This window comes from Pelodiscus sinensis, chromosome 9 (assembly GCF_049634645.1).
Source record: "Pelodiscus sinensis isolate JC-2024 chromosome 9, ASM4963464v1, whole genome shotgun sequence".
Classification (NCBI taxonomy): domain Eukaryota; kingdom Metazoa; phylum Chordata; order Testudines; family Trionychidae; genus Pelodiscus; species Pelodiscus sinensis.
This window is the reverse complement of record NC_134719.1, coordinates 17,780,873-17,808,463: the sequence shown is the minus strand read 5'-3', so window position 1 is coordinate 17,808,463 and position 27,591 is coordinate 17,780,873. Positions and strand designations below refer to the sequence as shown.

General features: G+C 40.4%; 1 protein-coding gene across 1 annotated transcript in view; it reads right to left on the bottom strand.

Moving 5' to 3' along the window:
• Positions 1 to 27,591, bottom strand: part of CACHD1 (cache domain containing 1) — a 192,937-nt gene that overhangs the window by 41,224 nt on the left and 124,122 nt on the right. Inside the window, exons 5-11 of the mRNA XM_006125035.4 lie at positions 21,992 to 22,118; positions 18,567 to 18,711; positions 16,999 to 17,215; positions 11,128 to 11,277; positions 7,931 to 8,164; positions 3,666 to 3,815; positions 2,706 to 2,829 (exon numbers count right to left, since the gene is read on the bottom strand). Of these exons, the coding sequence (XP_006125097.2) occupies positions 2,706 to 2,829; positions 3,666 to 3,815; positions 7,931 to 8,164; positions 11,128 to 11,277; positions 16,999 to 17,215; positions 18,567 to 18,711; positions 21,992 to 22,118 (1,147 nt within the window). The remainder of the gene's footprint in view (positions 1 to 2,705; positions 2,830 to 3,665; positions 3,816 to 7,930; positions 8,165 to 11,127; positions 11,278 to 16,998; positions 17,216 to 18,566; positions 18,712 to 21,991; positions 22,119 to 27,591) is intronic.

Genomic DNA, 27,591 nt, shown 5'->3' with positions numbered 1-27,591 from the left:
AAGGCATTTGTCGACCTCCCCGGTATGCCTCGTGGGATGAGGTTTACCAGGGAGGTCGACAAATGCCTTTGATGTCAACCACGGAGCGTCCAGACTACAGCGCTGTGCTGCCAAACAGCTGATTGGCACAGCGGGGCAGCCATTTTAATTTAAATGAATCGGTGATTATTTAAATCACCACTTCATTTGGGTATGTCTAGTAAACTAATCTACATAGTCCTGGCGACAGAGCCATGTAGTCTAGACGTACCCTAAGTGACTGGTTTTTTAAAACCTACATTGATATTCAATAAAGACACTAAATTTAGCCCACAAAGCAGATTTATATTCCAAAAGTAATCTGGATTTAAAAAATGCTAGAAAAGATCATACCATCTCAGTTCACACAATTTAACAGCGTACTCCTCTAGTTGAGGGGGTGAGGAGTGGGTAGGACGCAGACGGGAGCGTGATGACTCAACTCAGTTTTTACCTATGAATACAGCTATCTTGACTATGCAAGGTGTGAAAACTCCTAGAAGCATAATCATGTCATGTGCTATGTGCCTATACAGGAGAGTATGGAGCCACAAAGGTCTCCCTCTTCTTGCCACACCTGGCTATATGTATCCCCAGTAGTAGCATTAGGAGAAGAGGAACAGCCTCTAGAGAGTACTATTGTCCCTCCCCCCCACGCACACACCCCGCACAGTGGGCTCGGGCAGAGTTTTTGCTCCATGGCTCCCAATGTGTTTGTTTGCAGTGCTGAGCTAGCATGCCAGAACAATAATCTGCAACAGATTTAGGGTTGACAAAGATCACTTTTTCCCTAGAGCAAGGTAGAAATAAGGCAAGGGATTGTGACTCTCCAAGTCATAATACAGTCTGTGATCAGGTCCTGGGACAGGGCAAACATATGTTGTCCTTTAATCAGAGCTGGTGGCAAGCCCACAAACTAGCCCTAAAGTCAGGAAAGGATACATTGTGTATACAGTGAGATCCATAATGTTTTACCCTTAGTGTACATTTGCAATTCAGCTACCCTTTCTCAAAAGTCATTGTTGCTACATAAAACTCTTACATAGTCCTTCACACACATTTCTTCTAGAAGACTCAGCGAATATTTCTAATATCTAAATGATATGCTTTACAAAAAGAGCTGAGTTAGTTGTACATGCACAGAATTGCAAGTCACAAACTCCCAGGTTCTAACTCTGATTTGGACATAGATTTCCTCTGAAGGTCTGTTCTAGTCATTTAACACCTCTCCCAACCGCACGTAGAGGATCAGGATACTTACAGACTTTAGAGAAGAACTGTGCAGACTGAGGTTGATAAAGCACTTTGAAGATGAAAGGCTTTATTTACGTGTTAAGCACTACCATTATTTTCAATGGGGACATTTTTGGATTGCAAATTTAGAAATAAAGACAAAAATTGAATCAACCCAAAATGCAAGTCTGCAAAAGTAGGCAGAACACTGGGGAGAGTAGTGGTGTAAGAGCCAAGTGGATGGCAAATCACACAATGTTTAGCAATGTGGTCTGGCAACAACAGCAAAACAGACCAATGCCAGATTCTCTCACCCTAAATCAAGATATGTCACCCCTATCTGCAGGGCCATCTTTATCCATGTACAGTGGTAGAGGTGCAGTTATTCCTGGGTTGGCTACTGCTGCATCCTCAGAATACCAATATGCCTGTACTTCCCGTAATGGTGTAGGCCCACTCCCGCCTGTGTGATTGCACCCTTGTTAGTGTGACCTAGCATACATTCTATGTGTGATGTCACCTTGCCTGGAGGATGGTGTAGACGGAGCTTGGTCCTGCCTTGAGGGCGGGGGGGCTGGACTCGATGACCTCTCGAGGTCCCTTCCAGTCCTATGATTCTATGATTCTATGAAACCATTTTGAAGAATGCACCACTATCCCCCAACAGGTAGGACTTTGCATGGATGCCATTTTGAAGAGTGCACTGTCCTGACTCCCACCAGCGTGACATCAAATGCAGAGTGTGTGCAATGTCAAACTAATGGGAATGGAGAACAGCACTCTTCAAAATAGTGTCCCCATCCATGACCCAAGACAAAATCATGTCTGGTTTTGCCTCAATATCAGACAGGGTACAAAAACAATAGCAAAAGAGAACTATCGGGCTTAAACCCAGACATAAGTCCTGCCTAACCATACCTGAAACAGACAAAAGTCTAAAAACTGGAGAATGTTCATAAAAGAACGGCAAAAGTTACTAAGAAGGAAGACAGGGGCTGGAATGAATGAATTACAATTTCAAGCAGCAGATACACAGGCAGCAGTTTGATTACTTATTTGAACTTCATGAAGAGATAAGAGTTATTTAGAGTATCCACGAGGACTTATTGTCTGAAATATAGGAAAGAAAATTCAGACTGAATATCAAGGAAAACTTCCTGACAATTTGCTGTACCACTGAATTAGAAGCTTCTCCCAAGTGAAGTTATAGAAACTACAGCTTGGGACATTTAAGGATAGAAAGGACAATGTGGTAGAAAACACCGTCCTGCATTGGTTAGAGAATGGGACCTCAATCCCAACAGGGATCTCTGGGTACTACTGCAATAGAAATATTAAACATAGTAAAAATAATTCTATAAAGTAACACCCGTTAAAAATTTTTACAAACATATCTTACTCCTGTGAATCATTAATCTTAGGAAGTCATGACCAAAGTCTCAGTTCTTCCTTACCTTAGGATGTTCTGACGAACCAATTCAAATTTTGGAATATTCTCGTAATGTATGATGTCAGTGTGAAGTGGTGGTTCAGACAGCAAATAAGGCCTTGTAAGGGATGGATGCATAAGAGTATACCCTACAAAGAACAAAATGCATGTAGGACAAGTGCTGGTTCAGTATGTACTAAACAGAGAAAACATGAAAACAAGTAGAGTGACTAGATGTATGAAAGTCCTCCAAATTACTTCAGAAACTTCTCTAACAGTAATCATAACATCACATCATGAAGCAGCTTAAAGCCAACAGAACTATAAGAACTTGGTAAATTAACTCAAACAAAAAAATTACTAAAAAGACCGTGCCATAAAAAATGAAAAAGCGACGAGGAGTCCTGTGGCACCTTATAGACTAACTGAAGTGTAGGAGCATAAGCTTTCGTGGGCAAAGACCCACTTCGTCAGATGCATGTAGTGGAAATTTCCAGAGGCAGGAATAAATATGCAGGCCAGGATCAGGCTGGAGATGACCAGGTGGGTCTTTGCCCACGAAAGCTTATGCTCCTACACTTCAGTTAGTCTATAAGGTGCCACAGGACTCCTCGTCGCTTTTGCAGATTCAGACTAACACGGCTACCCCTCTGATATAAAAAATGAAAAAACATAAAATATAACTAATGTATTTGCAAAGTATTATAGTTTTGGGTTTCTAGCCTTCAAATATGAAAACAATCTATTTCACAGCAGCAAATACTTTTATATTAAGGCCCTCATATAAAAATTCTAAACTAGAAATCCAGAAATACTCATAGGCAGTATTATTTCAGGTATGGTTAATTCAAAGAACTAATACTTAACCTGCTGAGAAACAAGGTGTTCTAACTATAAATAAGGAGCAGAATGAGGAGGTGGTTTTCTATACACCTTCGACAAAACAGGAAGATAGTGTATTTATGTATTGGAATCACAAAATCACCTTTATTGTCTATGAGAAATGTGTACGAAGCCAAAGAATCTTGATAATAAGTTACATCCTCCAAGATATACGCCAGATTAACATCCACTCCAACAATCCCAAGCAGCATGTTCCCAAAGTAACAAGGTTTACTTACGGTCATTATCAGACCTTAAGATAAAAAGAACAGTACAGACAGTATTAGCAATAATGACTAAAAATAATGAATTAATAATAAGTTCTGTGCTCAACAGAAAAGATGGAACATTCACTTGTAGAAGAAGGTAACAAAAACATCCTTCTGTCCAGCACGTTCAATTTTGAAAAAGTTGCCACAGTACCACATAGGAGTATTTTCAAAATCTAAACTGAAAAACTTCTCAAGTAGGTCCTGATGAAACTCCCAATGAAGTTTAAAAAAAGATTCCCATAGGTTTCAAGGGATTGTGCATCAGATCTGTCTGTAGGGTTTCATTAATAAATCACAACTCCAAAGATTTCATTAAATATGCAAAATTCAGCCCTCTGTGCCAGTTAAGGCAGTTTTAACCCACTTGTAATAGTTTCCATAGGACAATGTGACATTGTGACCCAGTGAATCACCAATAGCAGTTTTATGATCGTCTGATGCAAGAAATGCTTTCAATGACAGATGTTAAACAATGTTTATGCTTGAAGACCATGATTAAATAACCGCATTAAAGACAGTAGAAGCGCTACCAGCTTTGACATCTCTTACTGACAACACTTCTGGAGTCAGAATGTAGAACTGCTGCTCATATGTAATACAGGCAGTCCCCGGGTTACATGGATCCGACTTACATCGGATCCCTACTTACAAACGGGGTGAGGCAACCCTGTACTAGCTGCTTCCCCCCAGCAGACCAGGGAGACGTGAAGCGGCTTTTCTCAGCAGACACCTCAGCTTGAGAATAAAGGACTGAGGGAAGTGAGGTGTGGGAGAATAAAACTGAGCTCTGGAGAAATGTTTGGCTAGAGTTTCCCCTACAATATGTACCAGTTCCAACTTACATACAAATTCAACTTAAGAACAAACCTACAGTCCCTATCTTGTATGTAACCCGGGGACTGCCTGTAGTAGAAATGTAGGTACAGAGGCTTGGGGATAAGATGGGAGGCTGAGACGGAGAAGTTTAGGAAGTACGTGAATTATGCTACAACATTTCCATTCCCCTTTCTCCATACTGGCCTTTATATACCCATCTGGTGGTAAATTAACCAGGTCCAATGAAAATGTCATAAGTTATTAAAACACACAGTGATTAAAACACACTTTGTTTCTTCATAAGAACACAGTTAGATATCTTAGGATATGTCTACGCTACAAAGTTAATTCGAAATAACAGTAGTTATTTCGAATTAACTTTAATAGTGTCTACACAGGCAAACCTCTGTGCCCTTATTTCAAATTTGGTAAACCTCATTCTACGAGGAGTAACACCAAATTTGAAATAGGGGGCCTCCAGCCCTTCCCAGGGAGTCCTGGTGGCCACTCTGGGCACAACCAGGAAAACTTACTCTCCTCTCCCGCAGGCCCGGAGCCATTAAAGGGGTAGACCCTGGCCACAGTGCCTGTGTCAGCTCCAAGCCTGCCAGCCCAGAGCCAGCAGAGGCCACTGGGGCCCCTGACCCAGTGGCCCCAAAACATGAGCCAACAAGCCATTGGCAGCCAGAACTCCACAGCTCAAAATGGTTTTTGTGTACAGATGCATTATTTCGAATTAAGTTAATTTGAAATAGCACTGTAGTATAGACATACCCTTAGAGACAAGAATGTGAATTAATATAAAAGGACCTAGATGCTCTCTTTTTTTTGCATTCTTTTTAAGGTCTGCATTTTTACTTTTTCCCTCATACCCAGCTCTAAACATATTAACAATAATAAAAGAAATCTTACTTGTAAAATATTAATTGAGATGAATTTTGTTCACCTGATTATATATGTAGCATGTTAAGCCTCCTCTTTTTAACTAAATCCCAACACAGCCATTGTACCGGGTTTTATAACCGAAAGGATTACAGTGATTTTATGAACCTCTCAATGCCTCAGGTAAAAAAATGTAGCAGTCCATTTTTGTATTACTTTCTATGTCATGGCCACATGGAAACTCACTTACCCATTTCATATAAAACAGATATCAAATTAATCTCCATCAGTGAGTTTTTTTATTAAAAAAAAACCATGCATACACCTATTCATGCAAGCCAAAGCTATTCAGTTGTACCATTTATAATCCTTATGGTGTTCAATTTCTCCATTATGCTTGGATGTGGCTGTTTGAAGATGACATAGTGCCACTGGGGCTATGTCTGCACTATGCGGTTTTTCTAGGATACCCGGGAAAAACTCCACCGGGTCCAGGGAACGCATCTGCTCTTTCACTGTTTTTTTGAGGAAGAGCAGATGTGCTCTTTTGGAAGCCCTGTCTTTCTCCTCTCACAAGGAAGAAGAAATCTTCCAAAAGAGGAGGTTTTCCCAAAATTTGGCCCAGTTTAGATGGGTCAAATTTCAGAAAAACCTCTCCCCCCCCCCCCAAAAAAAAACCCCCAGAAAAAGGTACGCAAATTGTGGAGTGCAATTTGCTTACCTTTTTCCGATAGATCAGTGTAGTATAGACATAGCCTGAGTGATGGGAAAAGGAAAAACTAAGCTATCATTCTGCCATACCATGGCAGCATGTCCAGAAGCAATCTCAGAAGACATGGAGGATTTCAGACTCTCAAGAGTTACTCTAATCAGGTGGCAAATAAGGAAATCTTCCTTGAAGATCTGGAAACCCTTCTGAGTCATATTCCTCAACCCCTTCTCCCTAACACCACACACAAGAAAAAGGAAAGCAATGTCTGGAGCAGTGAAGAAGTGGTTCAGTTTATTAACTCTAATAGCTAGTAATTACCTAGCACCTTAAAGCTTCAAAGTACTAGGAAAACACTAATACAGATCTCAATTCCCTATGAAGTAAGGTTTTTTTTCTCCTCACTTTACAGATGTATGAGCTGAGATGGGGAATACTCTCTCACAATGACATTCATGCCAGTGCAAGAACATGTATGAAAGGCACTCGAGGTCTGAACTCCACCTGGAACCATGGGCCACTCGTGGAACACCATGTATGGGGTCTTTGCATCTCTTATGCAGTTTTCCTGAGGGCTCTGTATAGGCCTGGCTGCATGTCCTTTGCTCTCCTAGGCAAACATCTATATGCCCTCATCTCATCTTCTGCAGTGTGCCATCTGACCTCACTACTGAATGCAAGTAAAGTTACACACATGAATTTTAGGGTTTTTAAGTAACACATCAGATTCGAATTCACAACTGTAATCTGTCAGCACAAATCTGGTCTGTAGCTGCTGTATTGAGGCGATGGGTCGGAGAAATACTCCACTGACGTAGAACCAGAAGAGAGACTCCGATTCCATCCTAACTCCTGACAAAAGGCATGTAATAACCAGGATGCTGCTGCATTCAGCTGATCCCTGGCTTACAGAATGGCCATTCGTGCCACTGGCAGCCACGGGCTTCAAACTCCTCTGTCTTGTGCTGAGGACAACCACATGTTTAGGGTTTTTTAAAAACAGTTTAATTGGAACAGAGAATTTGGTCAAATATTTAGCAGTTTCGCCTATTAGGCTGGGTCCTTACTGAAGACCGTATGCCTCAATACTGCCGGAGCCTCCTGGCCTCCAGAGCAGCTGCTAACCTGGTTGGTGAGATGCTGCTCCATACCTCGGCTAGTGCGCAGATGGAAGGGAAAGGAGGAGGAACTGGACAGCTGGAACAACCCCTCAGGAATATCTATATGTGTGGCTCCACTATCAGAAACAGGAAGGCGGTGTTCAGCATCCAACAGGAATGCCACTTCTCCCATTATGCTGCCCTATGTAGCCCTGTGGTCTGCTCAGAGAGCAACAGCAGCTCTGAATGGGCTAGCTGGCATGCAGAAGGGCCGTGGCTGTGATTTCAGCTTGGAAGAGTTTCCTAGATAAATCCAAACTACCGAGGCTAAATCAGTGTAGTTGAGACACAAAATTTCCCTTCAGCCCAAATCCACTAGACACATTACCCACACTTTCCATAAACAGGTCCCTGGGGAGGTAAAACTTTACACATAATCCCTGCTTGAAGAACTTAATTTTACACATCCCTTAGCGACAGACCTAGAAGCACCACTTATCTATTGGCTACAAAGCTGGGGGCTGTCAGGCAAACGGAAGTCTAATCTGTTTGTTTTACTTGCTCAATTTCAGATTTTGAAAGCACTTACCGTCTCCCATTTCATCTGAGAAGGGCAGACTGAAGACTGCCTCATCAATCATTCGGTTAGGAAGGTTTGTATAAAATCGACCCACTGTGGTTTCCAAGTTACTGAGCTGATTCAAGACCATCATACTCCCCTTGATCACAGGCAAGGCAGTTCGATCAGGCACTCCATACTTTACTGAGTTCTGTTCTGCAAGATCTCGGAGAAATGCCAGTTCTTTTAAGCCTGTCACTCCCTCTGAAAAAGAGAAATTGCAAGGATAGCGGAGGAGAAAGTAAGAAATTTATTATCAGTTGAGTCTCCTACATCTTATTCCAAATTAAAACCACTGTAACATGTTGCAAAACTACAGTACAGTATGTACTTTGTGTTGCCAAGTCAGGCAGTCAGACTGAATATGGTGAATGCCTGTTTAAGTGAAACTGTAGAATATTGCTTAGTAACTAATACAGCTCAGGTGAATTATAACGTAGGTATAATCAGTCACGCGAGGATTTAAAAGTCTCCATTCACATAACTTCCACTGCATAGAAACTCAAGAGGGTTGCTCTGTCCATGTCACTATTTAGATATTTTTAACAATTCTTTTTTTCAACAGAGAGCTGTTACCCACCAGCTCTGTGATTATTGGGGAACCAGAACATGGTCACCTGTCAGCCTTGTGCTCTTGGGGAGTCAGGGAGTGACACTCATGGAAAACCATTCCCCTCCCTCAGGCCTCTGCTAGAATCAAAGACAAAGCAAAGAAAAGGCCAGGGAAGACACACCTAAACTGCTTCAGACAAGGGTGATACAATTAAGGAAACACCCCAGCCTCATTTACATTAAGGATGGAACAGAGGGACATCTCATTAGCATACAGAATGGAGAGCAGCTCTTCCAAGGCAGGAACCGCACTGAACTATGGGACACCGAAAGCAGAGAAGCACTGCCTGATGGGAAATCCCTGCTCCAGATGCTAATGAACCTAGTCCTGCTCACACCCAAATTAGTCATTATCAGACCAATTCTAGTAACGATCCTATTGACATCTAAAATACTGAAACTGCCAAGTTGCATTGTGAGCTCGTTCAAGGAACATCACCCATAACCAGGTGTGATCAGTCTCTATTGTCTCTCCTCTTTCTCTTTGAACTATCTCTATAAAACTCCTATCCTTGCCCCAAGAAAACTGTTCTGATACCTGGACTTAAACTGCATCAGTTCCATTGAGACTTCTTCATCTCCTGTCTGATCGTGCTGGGGGCTCTGTCCTGCTTTTCTCCTGCCCTCTGGACCCCCGGCTACCATCATCATCTGGGAACCCCGATCAGTGCAAGCTCCGTGGAGTGGTGAGGTCTCTCTCTCTCTCTCTTTCTCTTTCTCTCTCTCAACTATCTCTCTAAGCATAGCCTCCTGACCCTGCCCTGTGTAAACTGTTATATGGTTACCTAACATTTGTAAGCAGCTTCAATTTAGATTTAATATTGTAATTGTTAGATTTAATATTGTAACTGTTTGATATCTATTCACTACTCAGAAATAAATCACTTTCATTGTTAAGCTGGTTGCTTCTCTCTCTTTCTTTCTCTTTTGCTCACTCTTCCTTAAGGGGTGTTGTTTTGGCTTCCCCATTCGCTCTGCAACAACGCTTCTTGTACCCAAGCAAAAGATCCCTGTAGTGCCCAAAATCCTGTGGGGTTTGCTCATCGTGTGGTTTACCTGTGAATGACTGTGGTGTGAAAGTGGGGATAAGGGGTGCTGAACCTGGGGGCTTATGAGGATGGCAGCTTAAAGTGCTGTTTAATCCAGCCCACGGAGTCCAAAGGCACATGAGGGTGCAGTGTGGCATTGCTGTGAAACCCAGCCAGCTGAGTCCAGGGACATATGAGGGGGTCAGCTTGTGAGTGCTGAGTACCCAGTCCTCTCAGACGTGCTCTGTTAGTGGGTGTGAGTGTCTGTGTGTGTTGCTAAGGTGGGAAGAACCCCATCCTGAGGAACCTAGTTCCTGCAGGAGAGCTCCAGTGGGAGGGGGAATTGGCAGCAGGGAGAATTCAGCTCCATATGAGAGCCCAAGTAAGCACCAACAGCACACTGATAGAACTGTTAACCTTCCCCCAGTCCCATAAGGATAACCCTGATAAATGAGCATACCCCAGAGTATTGGGCAAATTTGGTAACAGAGCTTTGCATAACCCATTGTCTTCCACCAGCGGCTAGTCTATGTAGAGGTTTATGGATCTGCTATACAGGCTTAGTGTTAACAGACGTTGTCCTTTAGCTCAAGCAACAGAGTTGCATGCTTTTAGACCCGAATGTGCCAGTGTTCCACCCCTACAGATGACCTAACAAAGGACATTCTTAAAAGTAGGGGCCCAAATGGGGATCTGAACTGCTATAGAGTCATATACTGTGTGAACATTCTCCACTGCCAGGTATAAGCTTCCCTGGAAAGGGTGTGCGCGCTAGGGATGTAAAAGGTTAGCCGGTTATTCAGTAAGCATTAGCCTTACTGGCATGCTTATTGGATAACCAGAGAGCACACACTGTGTGGCCCCTGCTGCTATGCACCAGCCCTCCACAGTTAACCAGTTAATTTATTAACATTATATAGTTTAACAGGTTAAATTTTTTTAATGGGTATTTACATCCCTAGGGTGTGCAACTCATGCTAATAAGACTGTGCTAATGACTTTCTTGTTTAAGATATTTTTGGAAAAAGAACTATACTATCATTGTGTCAGTGTACATTCATTTATATTTCATTTTACTCTTGGCTGAAGCCCCAGTTCAGCAAAGCACCTAAACACATGCTTGACTTCAAGCTCAGACCTACCTAAATCCTATTGATATCATTAGGAACTAATCCTAGGCTTATATGTTTGCTGAATTAGGAAGACTTTACCAAATGTAGTCTTAGTGTCAAAGGGTGGGGCTCTAGAGAAGACAGTAGTTATACCACGTACGGAATGTTCCCCATTGTGCTTGGCACTTGACATTTCAGACATTTCATTTGAACACTGGTTTGCAAATATGAGATTCTAAATATAATCCCACATCTAAATAGAATACCCCAAATAGGAAACTGCTGTTATCTAGGGAATGGCCTCTGCAATCTATGGGCAAAAACTCACTTCTAACCGTTTCAAAGAGACATAGAATAACACTGCACATAGTTACTAGAGAATTTAATCTACAGAAATCTGGCTCACATTTCTTACCATTCATGAGTGCATAAGTGAGAATCATTACTGAGTTATTTAGGAAACTATTTTCCTCATTGATGACACGGAGAGTAGCCTTTTTATCATCATCGGAAGCATCTTTTGATGTAATCCCAGCTGACAGGTAAATTATAACTGTATCTGTATCTAAGAAGAAATTACAGCTCATTAGATTTCAATTTACACAAGATATTCAGCAGTGCTGTAAAAGTCCTTACATCAGTAAAGGAAATTAAATGTGAAGTTATCAACAATAGTACTTATAACAATTCCAGGTATCAGTGATGCATGAAAACACTCACTGTGTGATTGTGGAGATCTTTATATTTCCTTATGGAAGTTTTAGCTAACACAGATTCAGGAGTTTCAGCTCATACATTTTAACTCCAATATAGTTTTCTAGTCCCTCACCAGATTTCATAGGCTAAGGTTCATGTAGTTACTCAAGGTCCTGTGACAGGAGTTGGGGTATTTGACCCCAATACTACAAGGATGAATATAAACAAATAACATAAGTATGTACGGGTAAAGCCAGAAGGCCAAGGCACAAAATGAGTTCAAACCAGAAAACATTCTACAAATATATTAGAAGGAATAGGAAGTCCAAGGACAGGGTAGGTCCATTACTCTATGAAGAGAGGAAAACAATAACAGAAAATGTGGAACTTCTTTGTTTTGGTTTCGATTGGATTCCTAACTTAGGCCTAACAGTGGATGCCACTGCAAATGGGAAAGATTCAGAAACTAAAATAGGGAAAGAATTGGTTAAAAATTACTAGAAAAGTTAGGTGTTATCAAGTCTCCAGGGCCTGATGAAATGAATCCTAGAATACTCCAGGAGCTGACCGAGTAGATATTTGAGCCATTAGCCATTATCTTTGAAAAGCCATGAAATATGGGAAAGATTCCAGAATTCTGGAAAGGAGCACATTTAGTGCCCATATATAAAAAGGAAAATAAGGACAACCTGGGAAATTGTAGACTAGTCAGCTTGACTTCTGTACCAGGAAATATAATGGTGCAAATAATTAAGGAATCCATTTGCAACTATCTGAAAGATAATAAGGTGTTAAGTAACAGTCAGCGTGGATTTGTAAAGAACAAATTATGTCAAACCAGCCTGATAGCTTTCTTTGACAGCATAACAAGCCTTGTGGGTAAGGTGAGAAGTGATAGATGCAGTATATCCAGACTTTAGTAAGGTATTTGTTATAGTCTCGCATGATCTTCTCATTAACAAACTAAGGCAATATAATCTAGATGGAGATACTATAAGGTGGGTGCATAACCATCTGGTTGGATATCCATTCCCAGAGAGTAGTTATCAATGGTACACAGTAATGCTGGAAGGGCAAAATGAGTGGCATTCTGCAGGGATCTATTTTGGGACTGGTTCTGCTCATTATCTTAATCAATGGTTTAGATAATGACAGAGAGAGTACACTTATAAAGTTTGCAGATGATACCAAGCTGGAAGGGTTGCAAGTGTTTTGGAAGATAGGATAAATAGAGAAATGGTCTGAAGTAAATAGAATGAAATTTAATGCAAAGTACTCCACTTACAAAGAAACAATCAGCTGCACACGTACAAAATGGAAAGTGACTGTCTAGGAAGGAGTACTGCAGAAAGGAATCTAGGGGTCTAAGCCCTGGTCTACAATAGGGTATTATTTGGAATAATCCCCCTTAAATTGAATTTATAAGCGGAGCGTCCACACTACCAAGCCTCTTATTTTGAAATAATGGGCTGCTTATTTTGAAACTTGTACTCCTGCTTTCCTCAAGGAATAATGCTAATTTTGAAATAGTTATTTCGAAATAGCATTAGTGTGGATGCTTCAATGCCGCTATTTCAAAATAACTACTCCCCAGAGTAATTTGAAATAATTACTCCCCAGTGCTTCCTGGCACTCCAAGGGTACGTCTAAACTACAGGCTTTTGTCGACAGAAGTTGTGTCGACAGATACTGTCGACAAAGCTTCTGTCGACAAAGAGCGTCTAGACTACATTCAGTTCTGTCGACAAAGCAAGCTGCTTTGTCGACATGGCAGTGTAGACGCAAAGGACAGTTTAGATGCAGTAACGCCTTCTGTCGACAGAACTCTGTCAACAAAAGGCGTTATTCCTCGTAAAATGAGGTTTACCAGCGTCGAAAAAACTGCTGAGTTCTGTCGACATAATGTCGACAGAACTCAGCGGTAATGTAGACGCAGGTTTAGTTTTGTCAACAAAAGTCCACTTTTGTTGACAAAACCCTGTAGTCTAGACACACCCCAAGTCAAGATAGCACATCCATAATAATGGAGCCTTCTTCAGACTAATTTGAGGCTCCCCTGTAGTGGGGACATGCTATTTCAATTTTGTTATTTTGGGAGTTATTATTTTGAATTTAATTATTTCAAAATAATTTTCTAGTGTAGACATGCCCATAATGAACGAACCACAAGAAAAATATTAGTCAACAATATGACACTTTTGAAAAAAAAAAGCAAAAATAATTCTCGGATGTATTAACAGGAATGTTGTGAACAAGACACAAGAAGTAATTCTTTCACTCTACTCTGCGCTGATTAGTCCTCAACTGGAGTACTGTGCCAAAATCTAGGTGCAACATTACAGGAAAGACATGGACAAAGTAGAGGAGCGCCAAAGAATAACATAAAAAATGATTTACAAGAAACACAAAACATTAGCTATGAGGGAAGATTGAAAGAACTGGGTTTGTTTAGTTTTAAAATACAAGAATGAGAGGGACATGATAGCAGCTTTCAAGTATCTTAAAGGTTGTTACAAGGATGCATGAGAAAAATTGTTCTCCTTAACCTCTCATGATAGGACAAGAAGCAATGGGCTTAAATTGCAGCAAGGGGGGGGGGGGGGTTTGAGGTTGGACTTTAGGAAAAACTTCTTAACTGTCAGGGTGGTTAAGCACTAGACTAAATTGCTTAGTTAGGTTGTGGAAACTCTCATCATAAGAGATTTTTAAGAGCAGGTTAGACAAACACCTGTCACGGATAAATTAGTGCATGGTGCTGACATGCGTGCAGGGGACTGGACTTGATGACCTCTCAAGGTTCCTTTCAGTTCTATGATTCTATATTTACCACACATCACTTAGTCATTTTGCCCTACTTAGACTGAACACATATTGACATATTTTTCAAGATGCAAAGAATTGTCTTTGTTAAAAGGCCTATCTCAAAGCCTTAAGGAAATTCAAATCAATGCTTACGCTCCATCCTATACTGCAGCATTTAAAGCATCTTGTGTATCAGTTAGGGATCATACCCAGGTTCTGCATACCCAAAGCACACTGAAACATAATACTGGAAGACTGCCAGTTTACTTTTGAATTGCCTTGCGTTGGTGGAAATGTCAGGTTTTGTTCTATTGAGTTAAAAAAAATATTTCTAAACATCCATTTGCTGTTTTGTGTACTTTGAACTAAGATTGAAAATTATTTAAATCAAGTGTTTTTGATGCAAAGAAGCTCGTGAAACTTCTATTTTCCTTTCTTTTTTATTCACTTACTCTCCCAACCAGACCCCAGAGTTTAACTAGAGACAACTTTTGAATCTAATCTGTTTTAAAAAAAAAACCCTACGTCCCAGAAATAAGAAGATGCTTTGGAGTAAGATTTTATGACAATTATTAACCTTTATTTTCATTTTACACTATAGGAGCTTTGTGCCACTGTTGGGGGCACTGATAACCAATTTTGCCTTTTTAAAAAAAATTGCTAGCATGGGTGATAAAATATAGCTCTGTGTGTATTGGGGATCCCTGCTATAGCCTACGTCTTATGAGTCTCTAGCCAGTTTTCCTATCAGTTAAAGAACCACATTTTCCTTCTTATAATAGCACCAAGGAGGAAGGAGGAGAGAACCAAACACATATTTTACAAAACAAAGCCCTTAACTCTTCTAAGAGCCTGGTCCTTAAATTTTCTCCACTTGTGCAGTAGGCTTTGCATTACTTGTCCACCTGGAGAATTTTGTAAATCCAGAAGCTACCGAATTTCTGTGGCTGTTGTGAATGCATTTGCAAAGCACTTTGCAATACTCTGGGATGAAAGGTATAATATGAATGTAAAAATAATTACTGAGGTACCAATAACACCAATATAATAGATATTGACAAAAGGCTGAAGAATGCAGAAATGTCCATCTTTCCAGTATATTCCTTATCTTACGCACTGGGAATACCTTCCTCCCCCCCCCCCACCTCTATTAATATATTTTCTGCATGTGAATGGTTTCTCTGACACCCCTGCATATCCTTTTAGGAAACAGGATGTTAAACATTCACAGTAAAAAAGAATAATATTGTCTTGCTTCTTTTTGTATCGAAAACAAACAAAAAAGACAAGAAGAATGTTTACAAGAAAATGGAAGTGCATCACACATCCTCTTCTCAGAACCATTGTGTTCCGTTGCCAAGGCTCTCGGTTTTCTTGTGTCCCTCTCACATAGCTTTAGAAGGAAAGCATGTGCACTGAAGTTTAAGGTTCAAATAATGGGTCCTTAGGTAATGTGCATACAAATATGATGCATAAAACTGAAATAAAACATTATGTTTTCACACTGCAGAATATGCCAATGTCTTCTATTCCCAATACTCAAGGAATGAGCACGAATCTATAGCCAATATTCTTTGAAATAACTAATGATGACTAATCAAGACTTACTGCAAGCAACATCAGCTGCTACCTTTCCCTCATTTTGTCAGAAGTTAAAAGTCTGCCTGCCCTTGATAACATCTACAAATACAAGATCCCATCAGTTACGTTGCGCATGTAGCTCAACAGATCCCGATGCTCACCAATCTAGGGGAGTACAAAATGGAATTGGAGCACAGTTTACTCCATTGTTCTAGGTCTAACATGAGTCTCCTGGGATGTGAGTTGCTGTTTTCTTCTCAATAGTAAATTTCAGTTATGAGTCTCTTCATTGCCCATTTGAAACAATGGGAAGATTCCCATTATCTTGAAAAGGCATTGGAAGGAATACATCAAAAAATCAAACTGACAAAAGCCCCAATTTCCAGTTTCTCCAACTTTCACTGGCACTGGGAATATGGAAACGGCTGAGAAAATGTGACAGTGCTTGACTAAAAAAAATACTCAATTTGAATGTAAACAGTTATTAAAAGTTATTAAAGAACACAAGTCTTAGTTATCTCCCACCACTCCTTTAACCCAGCCCTCACCATCTAGGCAGTAGAATCTGCCACCCTCCTTCCTCCTTTCCAGACATTTTTATTATTCTGTCAATTGTATATTATTTTTTAAATCAAATAAAAAACATGAGACTAGATACAAGTAACTCCACATGTCTTTACAGACAAAAATTAATGCAGATTTTCTTTGCTGAATGAGAAGAAGGTTAGGTCATCCTCTCACATGCATATAAATATCATATATCAGGCATCTCTGTTGTTCTGTGCGAATGTTTTTTTGATGAGAAATGCTAATATGTTCCCAAAGATTTTACATAAACAGAGCACATCTGTGCAAATGGGAATTTTACCTGTCAGTCAAAGAAGTTGGCTGTGCTAATGATCGCCATTAAAAAGGATCCTCATCTGGGGAATAATTCAGAGATCCAGCAACTCATCCCCATAATTACATATTATGGATAATAAGGAAGGCAAAGGACAGTGGGTGGAAGAAGCAAATGAAATGTAATGGACAATTTTAACAGCTGCTAGGTGGAGTTAAAATGTGGTATATGTTATTTGATCAATATGATAAATACTTATAACAAGACAATGCTCTGCTCAGGCTCCTGTCAGTGTGCATCCAGATAAAAAAGAAATATGCAAATTTGAAAACAATAATATAAAGGATTATTCAATAACAGGCTTACTTCCTTGGAGTTTTGTTCCATTGTTTGTATTTCGTATCAACTGAAAAGCCTTCTGAAATCCCACTGCATGCTGGGTAGGGTTGTCAGATGACTTTATATTGGTAACGAAGGTGGACATCTTCCTTTTTGTCTCACTAGTGGCAGGAGACAAAAATGTCTTATAGCACTGATCCAGTGAGCAGGTTCTTACTGTGTCTGCCACGGTTAGCACTGAAATCTTAAAAGAGAAGAAAATATATTGGATTATTTTACCATTCATAATTCTTTATGTACTGATATAGCACATACAATGATAAGCCAACAGAACAGTTTCTGTGGATTTAAAACCAATTGTTAAAAAATAAAATGCTTGAGGTATAAATCCATCACATTTGAAAAAGATTAGACTTATGCTGATTAAAGGAAAAAGGAACTTTGGCCTTTGTTTCTCTGCTGAAATCTGTTTCATTCTGCTAACATAATAGTTACCATACTCTCATAGGCAAAATATCTAAGCAAGCTATAGATATCTCAACCCAAAATCTGCAGAGAGCATTTTCAATAAATATCCAGTGCCTCCAGAAAAAATAGAGTGGTTGTGGAAAACACTTGGAAATTTCCATAAGCAAACATAATGAACTCTGAACTAACTTGCTGTACTTTTAATATTTCACTGAGAATTAGCCAAATTCAATACCACTTTTTATCCTGTAGATAAGTTAAAAAAACAGTGATAATCCTTCCACTATTAAATGTATCACTAAGATACAGTTTATGAAATAAGTGTAATATTTTATTATGAGCTATGAGTGATGCAAAAGTAGTGATAGAATAAGAACAGCAGTGCATAACACAAGAGTTGTACATGTATGCCTGTAAAACAGAGTTGAAAATTACTAAGTTACTGCCTAATTAATAAATGTGTTGTTTTACTTATAGTATTTCCTCTTTATATAGGCCCTAATTCAGCAAAACACTTAAGCACATGCTTAACTTTAAGCACATACTTAAGTATTCTGCTGAATTGGAACAACTGTACCCTCTATAATAGGCTTTTACATTTTTTCCCATGCATTAAGTCTTATTCCTATATTACAAATGAAGAAAATTAAAACAGAGAAAGGTTAAGTGACCTTAATGTAATGCAGGATGTCTGCAATGTAGGTGCAAAATGGAATCCAGCTCTCCTCACATCCAGCCTGTGCTTTTGCCTTCCTCTTCTTTTACTTACACTCTCTGGGAGCTTCACAGATACTATTTAGGTTTCACACCATTCCCATCAGGTAGTGAAGAAAATTATCTTTATTTTACACCCTGGAAAATTATCTCAGAGGTTAAATGATTTGCCTAAGCCTACACAGTGTGTCAAATGGTAGAACTGGGATTACTACATAGCTCTCCTAACGGTCCTGTATCTAGCACACTGAATCATGATCTTTCCCATTACAAAATGTTTCCTAAAAAGCTGGAAGCATGGCAGATAAACAACTGTTTTAGATAAATGCAAAAATGAAAATGTAAAACTAAAAACCCATCCGAGGATGGTTAAAACAAAGGAAAAATACACTCGTGGCTTCGTGCAAACTCACCTTATCATGTTCATCTATAGAGCTCAGAATAACCTGAGCTGCATCTTTGGCAATTTGAAGCTGTGTCTCTGTCACTGAAGCCCCATGGTCCACAATGACAACTATGTGCTTAGACTGGGGTCTAACCGTAGACACGTAGACAGGCCTGAAACGACAAACATATTGACATCATGATGACTTCTCATTTTAGAATTACCATAGTAGTTTACAACTGAAAACTAAAGGAAGAGAAGACAGGAATAATTGCTTGGCTTCATGAATTTTTTCTTTAGCAAACAATACCTCTAGAATTTAACCTGATGAATTTATGAGAAGGATTGCAGGGTTTGGAAGCATTAGTCAGGTAGCAGGGTTCACAAAGAGAGTGAGAGAAGTCTGTGCCACAAAGAGTTTACAATCTAAGGTCCAAATTCTGCAACCACTTAACTTTTTACTTCATGCCTTTGTTAGAGATGTGAATGGTTAACCAGAAAGGGCTGGAGCAGTACCTGCCCACTTGTGGGCAAGGGACTGTTTCACAGGTAAGAACTGTTCCAGCTGATGGGAGCAGCCTTTGTCCATGGTCGAGGAAAGGTGTGCTCCAGCTCAGCCATAGCAGTCAGGGGGCCACTCCAGCCCAAACTGGGCTGGGGCGGCCCCACTGACCACTCCCCATTTAATCGGTTAAATGGTTAAATCTAATGTTTAAACAGTTGACCAATTAAAAGAGCTTTTACATCCATACTTTGTGTAGGTCCATTGAAGTCAAAAGGATAATTCAGCTGAGCTAAGTTAATCTTGAATATAAGAGTTTGTATGATCAAAGCCAATTTCATTTGTCATACAATGACAACTGAGAAATGACAGGGAAGAAAGGGGCTGAAAATGGACATGAATTACAATAAGACCACACAGTAATTGTTTTGGCAGATGGACCTTCAGAGGTTCTCCAACCTGAAACTCAGGGAACCAGTCCCCTGCACAATAATCGACTAAAAGAAGATTCCAGCAACCGTGGAATGTTCACATAACTGACACCATGGTTAGAATATTTAGACCAAATGTTGAAGTGTGAGCACCTGTAAAGCAGGCACCTAAATCCTGATTAAGGCACTGAGGGTATTTCTACACTACACTGTTATTTCAGGACACTTCTGGTATCACGAAATAGCTATTCTGTATCTTTTGAACAAGCCTGCTGTTTTGAAATATAATGGGCTCGCTAGTCTAACATCCCAGTAAACCTTGTTCCACGAAGATGAAGGGACGTTTCGGACTAGCCGTTTATATCAAAATTTATTATAAGCTATTTCGAAATTAACTCGAAATAAGCTATGCAATTTGCAAAGCTCAAATTGTGTAACTCATATTGAACTAAGGGTGCAGTGTAGACATATCCTTAGAGACAAGAAGGTCCTGATCTTTAGGAATGCTGAAAGCTCAATTCCCACAGACACAAATGAGATCTTTGGTCTTCAGCACCACTAATAATCAGGTCTCTTATTAAGATGTCTACATATGTAGGTATTCAATTTCAGGCCCTAATTTTGGAACATCCATCCTTAGTTATCACTCAGCAATTATTTTCAGGCAGCAAGTGACCTATTTTGTTAGAGCATCAGTGGTGGCTGTTTGAGTATAATGTTTATAACTATCTTAGCATACATAGAACAAAGGTTTTGGAAACAGAACGAGTAAAAGTGACTATGAGTAACTGCCTCACAATGAACGCATGATGCAGTCAATCTTGTTGAGAGATAAGTACAATACAGTACTGGATGTTTGCTGGTTACATGACATGTAAAAATCTGTGCAAGCTGTGTATAATTAGCATTAGCACAGTAGGTTTGCTTTATCACAATGAGACTAAGGTTCCTGCCAGGAAAGACTTTTCTATCAATGCATTGGAATGTAATGCACATAGATCATGCTCCACAAGCCCTTCTTATCTGTGCATTTTTAAATGGGACTATCAAAATCTATCCAAGTTTGCTAAGGGCACTCTGTGTTTTCATGTGTATATTTGCCAACATCAAAATATACTACTTGGTGATACGGTGAGGTATGTGGGAAAGATTTACCAAAGATCTCTTTTCAGGATCTCAAAGCTGGGACAAATTAGAAAGAGTTTGAATAAGGAAGTCAAAAACAACAGAACTCTTTCCCCCTGTTAGCATACACCTAAAACCATTTGACTTTAAGCATGAGTTTTGTTATCTAATTTTTATTGCATTTAAATCAGGCACAGAAGTCTTATTCGAGTAAATGCAGAAAAGGCATTCAAATAAACAGCTGTTCTTAATTCAAATAAACAAACCAGTTCTTAATTCTAGAACAGGCTGCAGTTCTACAGTGGTATTAATAACGATCACTTATACTTTTGATCTTCAAAGCATTTACATGTTAGCTAACTAATTCATCCAAGAAGCCAAGCCCTCTGAGGTAAGTATTTGCAAAAAATATTCCTAAAACACTTCTAGAGAAATTGAAGCAGACAGTAAGTAATTTGCACAAGTTCACAGAGAAAGTCTGTTTCAGAGCTGAGATTAGAATTTAGGTGTTCTTGGCTCTCAATCTTTAGACCACACCCTTCTCAGCCAACAGTATGTTCAAACAAATCCAGCCACTGTGGTCATATGATGATGAGTGTGCATCAAACACTACTAGATTAGATTGCTCAATATTGATAGATAAGCAAAATACATTTTTCTGTTTCAGTGATTCTCTCTCTCTCATATGGAAATATTCCTATATGAATATCTCTTCAGTAAGATTTGTTATACAGCAAGGCTATAAGGAGAGATAGTCATGCTACTGGATTTTCTCAGAAGATCACTACAAAGTGCTTTTTCTATGCTGGCAAGCACATGACAAAGCTGTCCTAAATAGTCCATTACCTCCAATGTTAACCATGCATTTAAAGAAACCCTGTAACTTGGAGAATTCAGAAATCTTTTTACGGAAGGGGAGTAGGCCTCAATCCTGCAGTCTCCAGTCATCTGGAACATTGCAACCCAAGAAAGGATAGCAAGATCCTGTAACTTTGCATTATAGCAATTGCAAAGGAGAATACATTTTAAAATGACTGATATGAAATGCAATTGTAGGAAGGACTTAACATTATAACCTTTCACCAGGTTACTCTATGCACTGGTGCTAAATTCTGACAGTATAGGGTGCTAAACCCAAGGAGGGAGAAAAAATTGCATTGTAGCTACTTTCCAATAGAGATGCATCATAAATGGATTATTAGTATCAATATCTGACTCTTGCAACCACTTATTTCTTAGTTTATGGTTCAATTTCAAATAACTTTCTCAGCAGAAAATGAAAACTGACTGTCTACCAATCTTTCCCTAGAAAAACAGGATGTTGGATAGAAAATATTTTGAGAATATAATTTCAGCACTTTATCCCATGTGGTCACAAAAAGAATAAAATCATACCTGCTGCGGTGTTCGTAACTTCCCTTACACCGGAACTTGTGTGCTGGAAAGACAGTAAAAATGCCTTCTTCTGAGCTAAAGTATTGCCATTTAATTCCTGGGTTAGACTTCAGATTGTCAGCAAGAACTATGAAAAGGGGGAAAAAATGAATGGAATTGCAAAGGAAAGTCAAAGGAGAAATGTGCATTTGTACATGGCATCTTCAAAATACCTCCTCTCCTGTTTGTATAAATAAAGGAAGATAAAAACATCATGTCTCATCATTAGGGATGTTCCTGATTTAACTGCTATAATCCAGTTTGGTCATGCTCTTGGTGATGTTTTTGTGGAGAATGCCCATGTTGTCCCCTAGCCATTGTTTTGCCGACTGCTTTTTCTGTGGGTCAGCGGCCCCTGACCCAAAAAAGGTTCCCCACCCCTGTGTAATAGATTGGAAGAGCTCTTTAAACACCTCTGCACATTTCCTTAGTTCCTGCATTCTCAACAGGCCCGCTGCCAGGGGTGTGGGGGTAAAGAGGCCAGTTGCCCTGGGGCCTGGCAATTCAAAGGGGCTTGGGGCTCCTAGCTGCTGCCACTGCTATTATGGCAGTGGCAGCTGAAGCCCCAGGCCCTTTAAATTGCCGCCAGAGCTCCACACACTCTGAGCAGCTTTGGGGGGGGGGGGGGGGCAGTGTGGCGTGCACCAGACGGTGCAGAGGTCCGGCTGCCCCAAGCTCTGCCCCTTCCACCTGAGGCCCTTCCCCCTTCTGGGAGTGCAAAGCCTCCGTGTGAAATGGAGGCTGATGGTGCCCCTGATTCTCAATACAACTCATAAAGCTGCTCCTTGAGCCACTGTGTCCATGCAGCTTCTCCTGGAGGCACATACAAATGTCCGTTTTCCCCAAACATGGATCCTCAGCCACAGAAATCCTCACTGAACACCGTCCCCTGCAAACTCTCCTAGCTTTAGCACATAATTTCCCTAGCTGAGGGATGACGAGAAGGACTCATAAGACACAAGAGGAGGACAGAAGGCAAAGAAAACTGCAGTCACCAATCCTCCCTACAGCAAACCTACTCCTGCTGTTAAAGGCACCTCCTTGAAAAAAACCCTGCTTTCCCTTCCAGCTCAGAAGAATGTGAGAGCAGCTCATTTGTACATGGGCTACTGTAGAGCAGCCTGCCAAATAACCTTTACTTTCTTGCTTTGATACACAGCTGAGCCACTCCCAGGAACACAGCCTGCCCAGGAAGCTAGCAGGGAAGGAAGGGAGAGGGAACAAAAAGCAAGTGACATTAGTGGGAAGAAGCATCCAGCAATAGGGGAGTTTCTACAGAAATAAAGTAGGAACCACTGCACCCATCTGTAGTATGATATGGTAGGACTCTGAATTAGGGGGCTCTTTTTAAAGTGCTTGCCCAAAAATACACCTGGAACTACTAATTCTTTTGTGATCTTTTCAATTGAAAAAAGGCAACGCAACACACACACACACACTTTACAAATAAACCAGCACCGCAAAACTGAAAGTCACCCGCATGCCTAGCAATACTGTCTGCAAAATATTTATGACTGAGGTTACACAGTTCTTGAAATTCAACCATGTGATGGAAACAATAATAAACAAGTTAATGAGCAAATGTTACTATTACAAATAATATTTGGGCAGAAGATGTTGAGAGGGCCTTAGCTAAAGATGATATTATTCTAAATGAAATGGATACCGTGTGTCTACAGAAAATGGAAGTAAAAAAATTTAAGTCTAATATTTATATAGTTTATACATGCAAACCACCCACCAATGCATTCTGCTCCATTCAAAAAAGGTCCTGTACTGTATTCAGTTGTAGATCATGAATGTGCTGATACATTCCTTATACTCAAATATCCTCAAAAAGTAACAGAGGGATAGCTGTGTTAGTTTGTAACTTTAAAAACAATGAGTAGTCCTTGGGCACCATGAGCTTTTGCGGGCAAAACCCACTTCTTCAGGTGAGTTTGAATGGAGCAAAACTAACAGATGGCATTTTATGAGACTGTGGTCTGCTGATCTGCTAAAATCATCTGCCTTATTATAGTCTGCTATTCTGGTATTTTGCTAACATTTCAGTAAATCATTCAGGGCTCAATTATATCTGGGCCTGTGAGTGCCAAAAGGAGGGAGAAAGGGTGCAAGAAACTTTCTCCAACCCACACCACACCCTCTTTTGCACAAGGGACAGACACCAGCAGCATGCCCTCTTTTTCCCCCCCCATCAATTTGCAGAATAAGTTTTGTTATGTGCACCAAGGCATTTGTGGATGTGCACCACCAGTAGAAACACATGTTACTGGCTGTTGACAGCTGTGGGCACTCTGCTAATCACTGGGCATCATTTGACTCTCTCCTGGATGGCTGCCCAAGTACTCAGTTTATAGGGAACACTGGACACCAGTTGTGGTCACAGGGCTTCCCTAACCCAAGAACTGTTCCCAGGCTTCCATCAAATGCTTCACTATGGAGAACAAAGCTGTGGTCCGGTTACCCTGCAACAATTATCAGGGGAACACAAGCTGCTTGTCAAATGGGGAAGCAATGAGCACACTCCTGTGCTGCAAGGCCACCAGAATGTTCCATCACGGACTATGCCTTTATTTTGCAATTGTGCCCTTTGGCTTTCATGGACACACAATTCCACTTTAAAAATGGTGTCCTTTTTGCACAAAATGTTACTCCTAGTTATAATCAATCATCGCTGTCATTGTTGTACCTGGCACTTTTATAGCAATTTTCATCCAAAATTGTTGTAAACCCCTCTATGGTGGGTGAACATTCTTATAATCATTTTACAGATGGAAAGTGAGAACCAGGTAAGCTAATTAACTTGTCCAAGGTCACACAGCGAATCAACAACAGAGCCTGAAATATAATTCTTGGTGATGGGATCCCGAAAGGCTTGTTTCAGTACACAGAGCATGTTCACTTATTCCTCTAGACTGCACTTGCTTCATTATTAAAATAGAAAGCAACTTTAATTTATGAAGTGAGACTTTAAACTTCAAGTGGGCATTTAATCTTGGAAAAGAAACAGCTGCTGGACACTGCAAAAAAGTTAGCACAGCAGCTGTATGCCAGTAATTTATACCCAAAGTCTTTAAGAAAACAGACACGGCTCAGTGAGAAACACAGATAATCTCATTTGTCTATGATAGGGTTGAGATATATATCAAGAATTCTTAATATTTGATGCAAATGAATGTTATTTTACAGACATTATAGAAAGCCAGACTAAGTACACTCAATTCAAGTAATCAGAATTAGACACTCATATTCTTACCATCTCTGACAGAAAATATTAAAACTATGCATCCTGGACTCTCAAAGAAACCCAGCCTGAGATACATCACTAGGATTTTTTTCCCCTCTTGCATTCATATGGAGATTGCCTAACTGTCACGTAAGGTGTATATCCCTCCTATTACCAAAAAAAGACTGACACAAGATGAAGGAAGCAAAAGACATGCAGCAGGACTGCTAGGTTTCTCCTACAGATGACATCAATCAGAATCAGTGGGAATGCAAGGGGGAAAAACACTAACAATTCACAGAAGATGGAGAGCAGCAACGCACTGACATGACTTCAGTTTTCATGCCTTCAGGATGGATGACAGGATTCAGTTCCACACATGTCTAACTGTCGTTTCTGCTTGTGACAAACTAAAACCAAACTTTTAATAACTGAGTAGCTTTGGCTTTTTGTCCAACAGTATTAAAGAAAAGGCACAGGCTGTAGATAGATGCATTGTTTTAAAAAGTGAATTTCCTTACTTGTGCTACAAACTCCTCCTTTGATTAGACACTAGAAAGAACTTTGGAAAAAGATCTAATTAATATTTTGCCCTTAATAAAAAAATTACTTCTTGCTTTTCTCTCCGGATGGATGCTGAAAATAGGAAAGTAATTTTCATTTTCTGGTTCTCATACATTAGCAGGAATTCTGCAATATTTAGGTTGGAATTATTACTGGGGAATATTTCCAGTCACAACCAGATGATGTACTTTAAATAACCATCTTCCAGATGTTTGAAGTAGAACACCCTCAACAGCTTAGTACCTTCTTTGGTTTCCCAGACTGGTTGTGACTACATGGCTCTCACTCTGCCAGCTCAGTGCAATTACCTTGACATGACTTAACTACTGCTAAAATAGCTACTGCTATTTTTGTCCTTTATAATTACATGTATTTCAGTAGTTCTTTAAGACCCTAAACAATCTCAGGGCTCCACTGTGCAAGATATCACATCAACACAAGAGGCAATCTTTGATTGGAAGACCGTAAAACCTACACAGAAAAGACAAAAGACTAAGGCTGTTAACTAGCGGTTAATTTACTAGTTGAGTTGTCAATGGATTTTCCATCAACTACTTGATAGGCACTTCCGCATTCCTCCTTTGAAATGTACAAGAGCTCCCACTGACTCTGGGCTGCATGCGGGGTGCCAGCTTTGAAATGTACAAGAGTCCCCAGCGGGGACTCTCGTGCATTTCAAAGCAGAAGCGCCCTCATGGAGCCTGGGTTCAGCGGGGGATTCAGTGTCCCCCACTGACCCCAGGCTCCATGCTGTGCTGACGATTTGAAATGCCAAGGTGGCATTTCAAAGGAGCAGCGCCGCACAGCTGAGCCAAGGATCAGCTGTGTGGTGCTGTCCTTTGAACACCACTTCGGCATTTCAAAGCCCGGAATCAGCTGTGCAGCGCTGCCACTTTGAAGTACCACCGTCCCCCGTGATGCCTCTATATGACTGAGGGGCGGGGGAGGGGGAAATCGACTAGTCCTTAACATCCTTACAGAGGACCGAAGGTGATACAGAGCTGAAGTGACCTGCTCAGTACGTTAATGGCAGAATGGGGGAAACAACACAAATATCCTGACTTCAAATCCAGTGTATTGTCCACTGCCTCTTATTTCTTCTTCTCTCTCCCAATGAGTTAACTTTCACGTAAGAGAATGAATCTGAGAATTCTGGCTTCTCTCTCTCTCTCTGCACCTACCCAGCAACTTAGGCACAGTATCTTTGAAAATCGGGCCATCAAAGTATGTGCAGGAATATTTCGGAACCGAGTACTAAGCTCTTGTTCACTATTTTAAACTTGTGTTTCATTATTCGTTTCCCTGCCTTGCAGCAGGTTTTGTAAGTGTTGTTTATTGGGTGGCAGCTCAGAATTGTTAGCAGACTGCCAGAAACTATTTTAGCTGTTTTACTTTTGGTACAGGTGTGGTATAACTGACGGAAGATGTCTGAAGAATGCTGGGTACTTTTTTGGACTCTGCACTTAAATGAAAAGACCACAGTTTACTTCAAGTATCAGAGGGGTAGCTGTGTTAGTCGATCTGCAAAAGCGACGAGGAGTCCTGTGGCACCTTATAGACCAATAGATTTATTGGAGTATAAGCTTTCGTGGGCAAAGACCCTATGCCACCAGCACTTCCAGCTATCTCTGAGACACCACTGATTTCCTGAGAAAACTACAATGCATTGGTGATCCTCCATAAAACAGCATCCTAGCCACCATGGATGTAGAGGCTCTCTACACCAACATCCCATATATAGACAGAATACAAGCTGTCAGGAACAGTA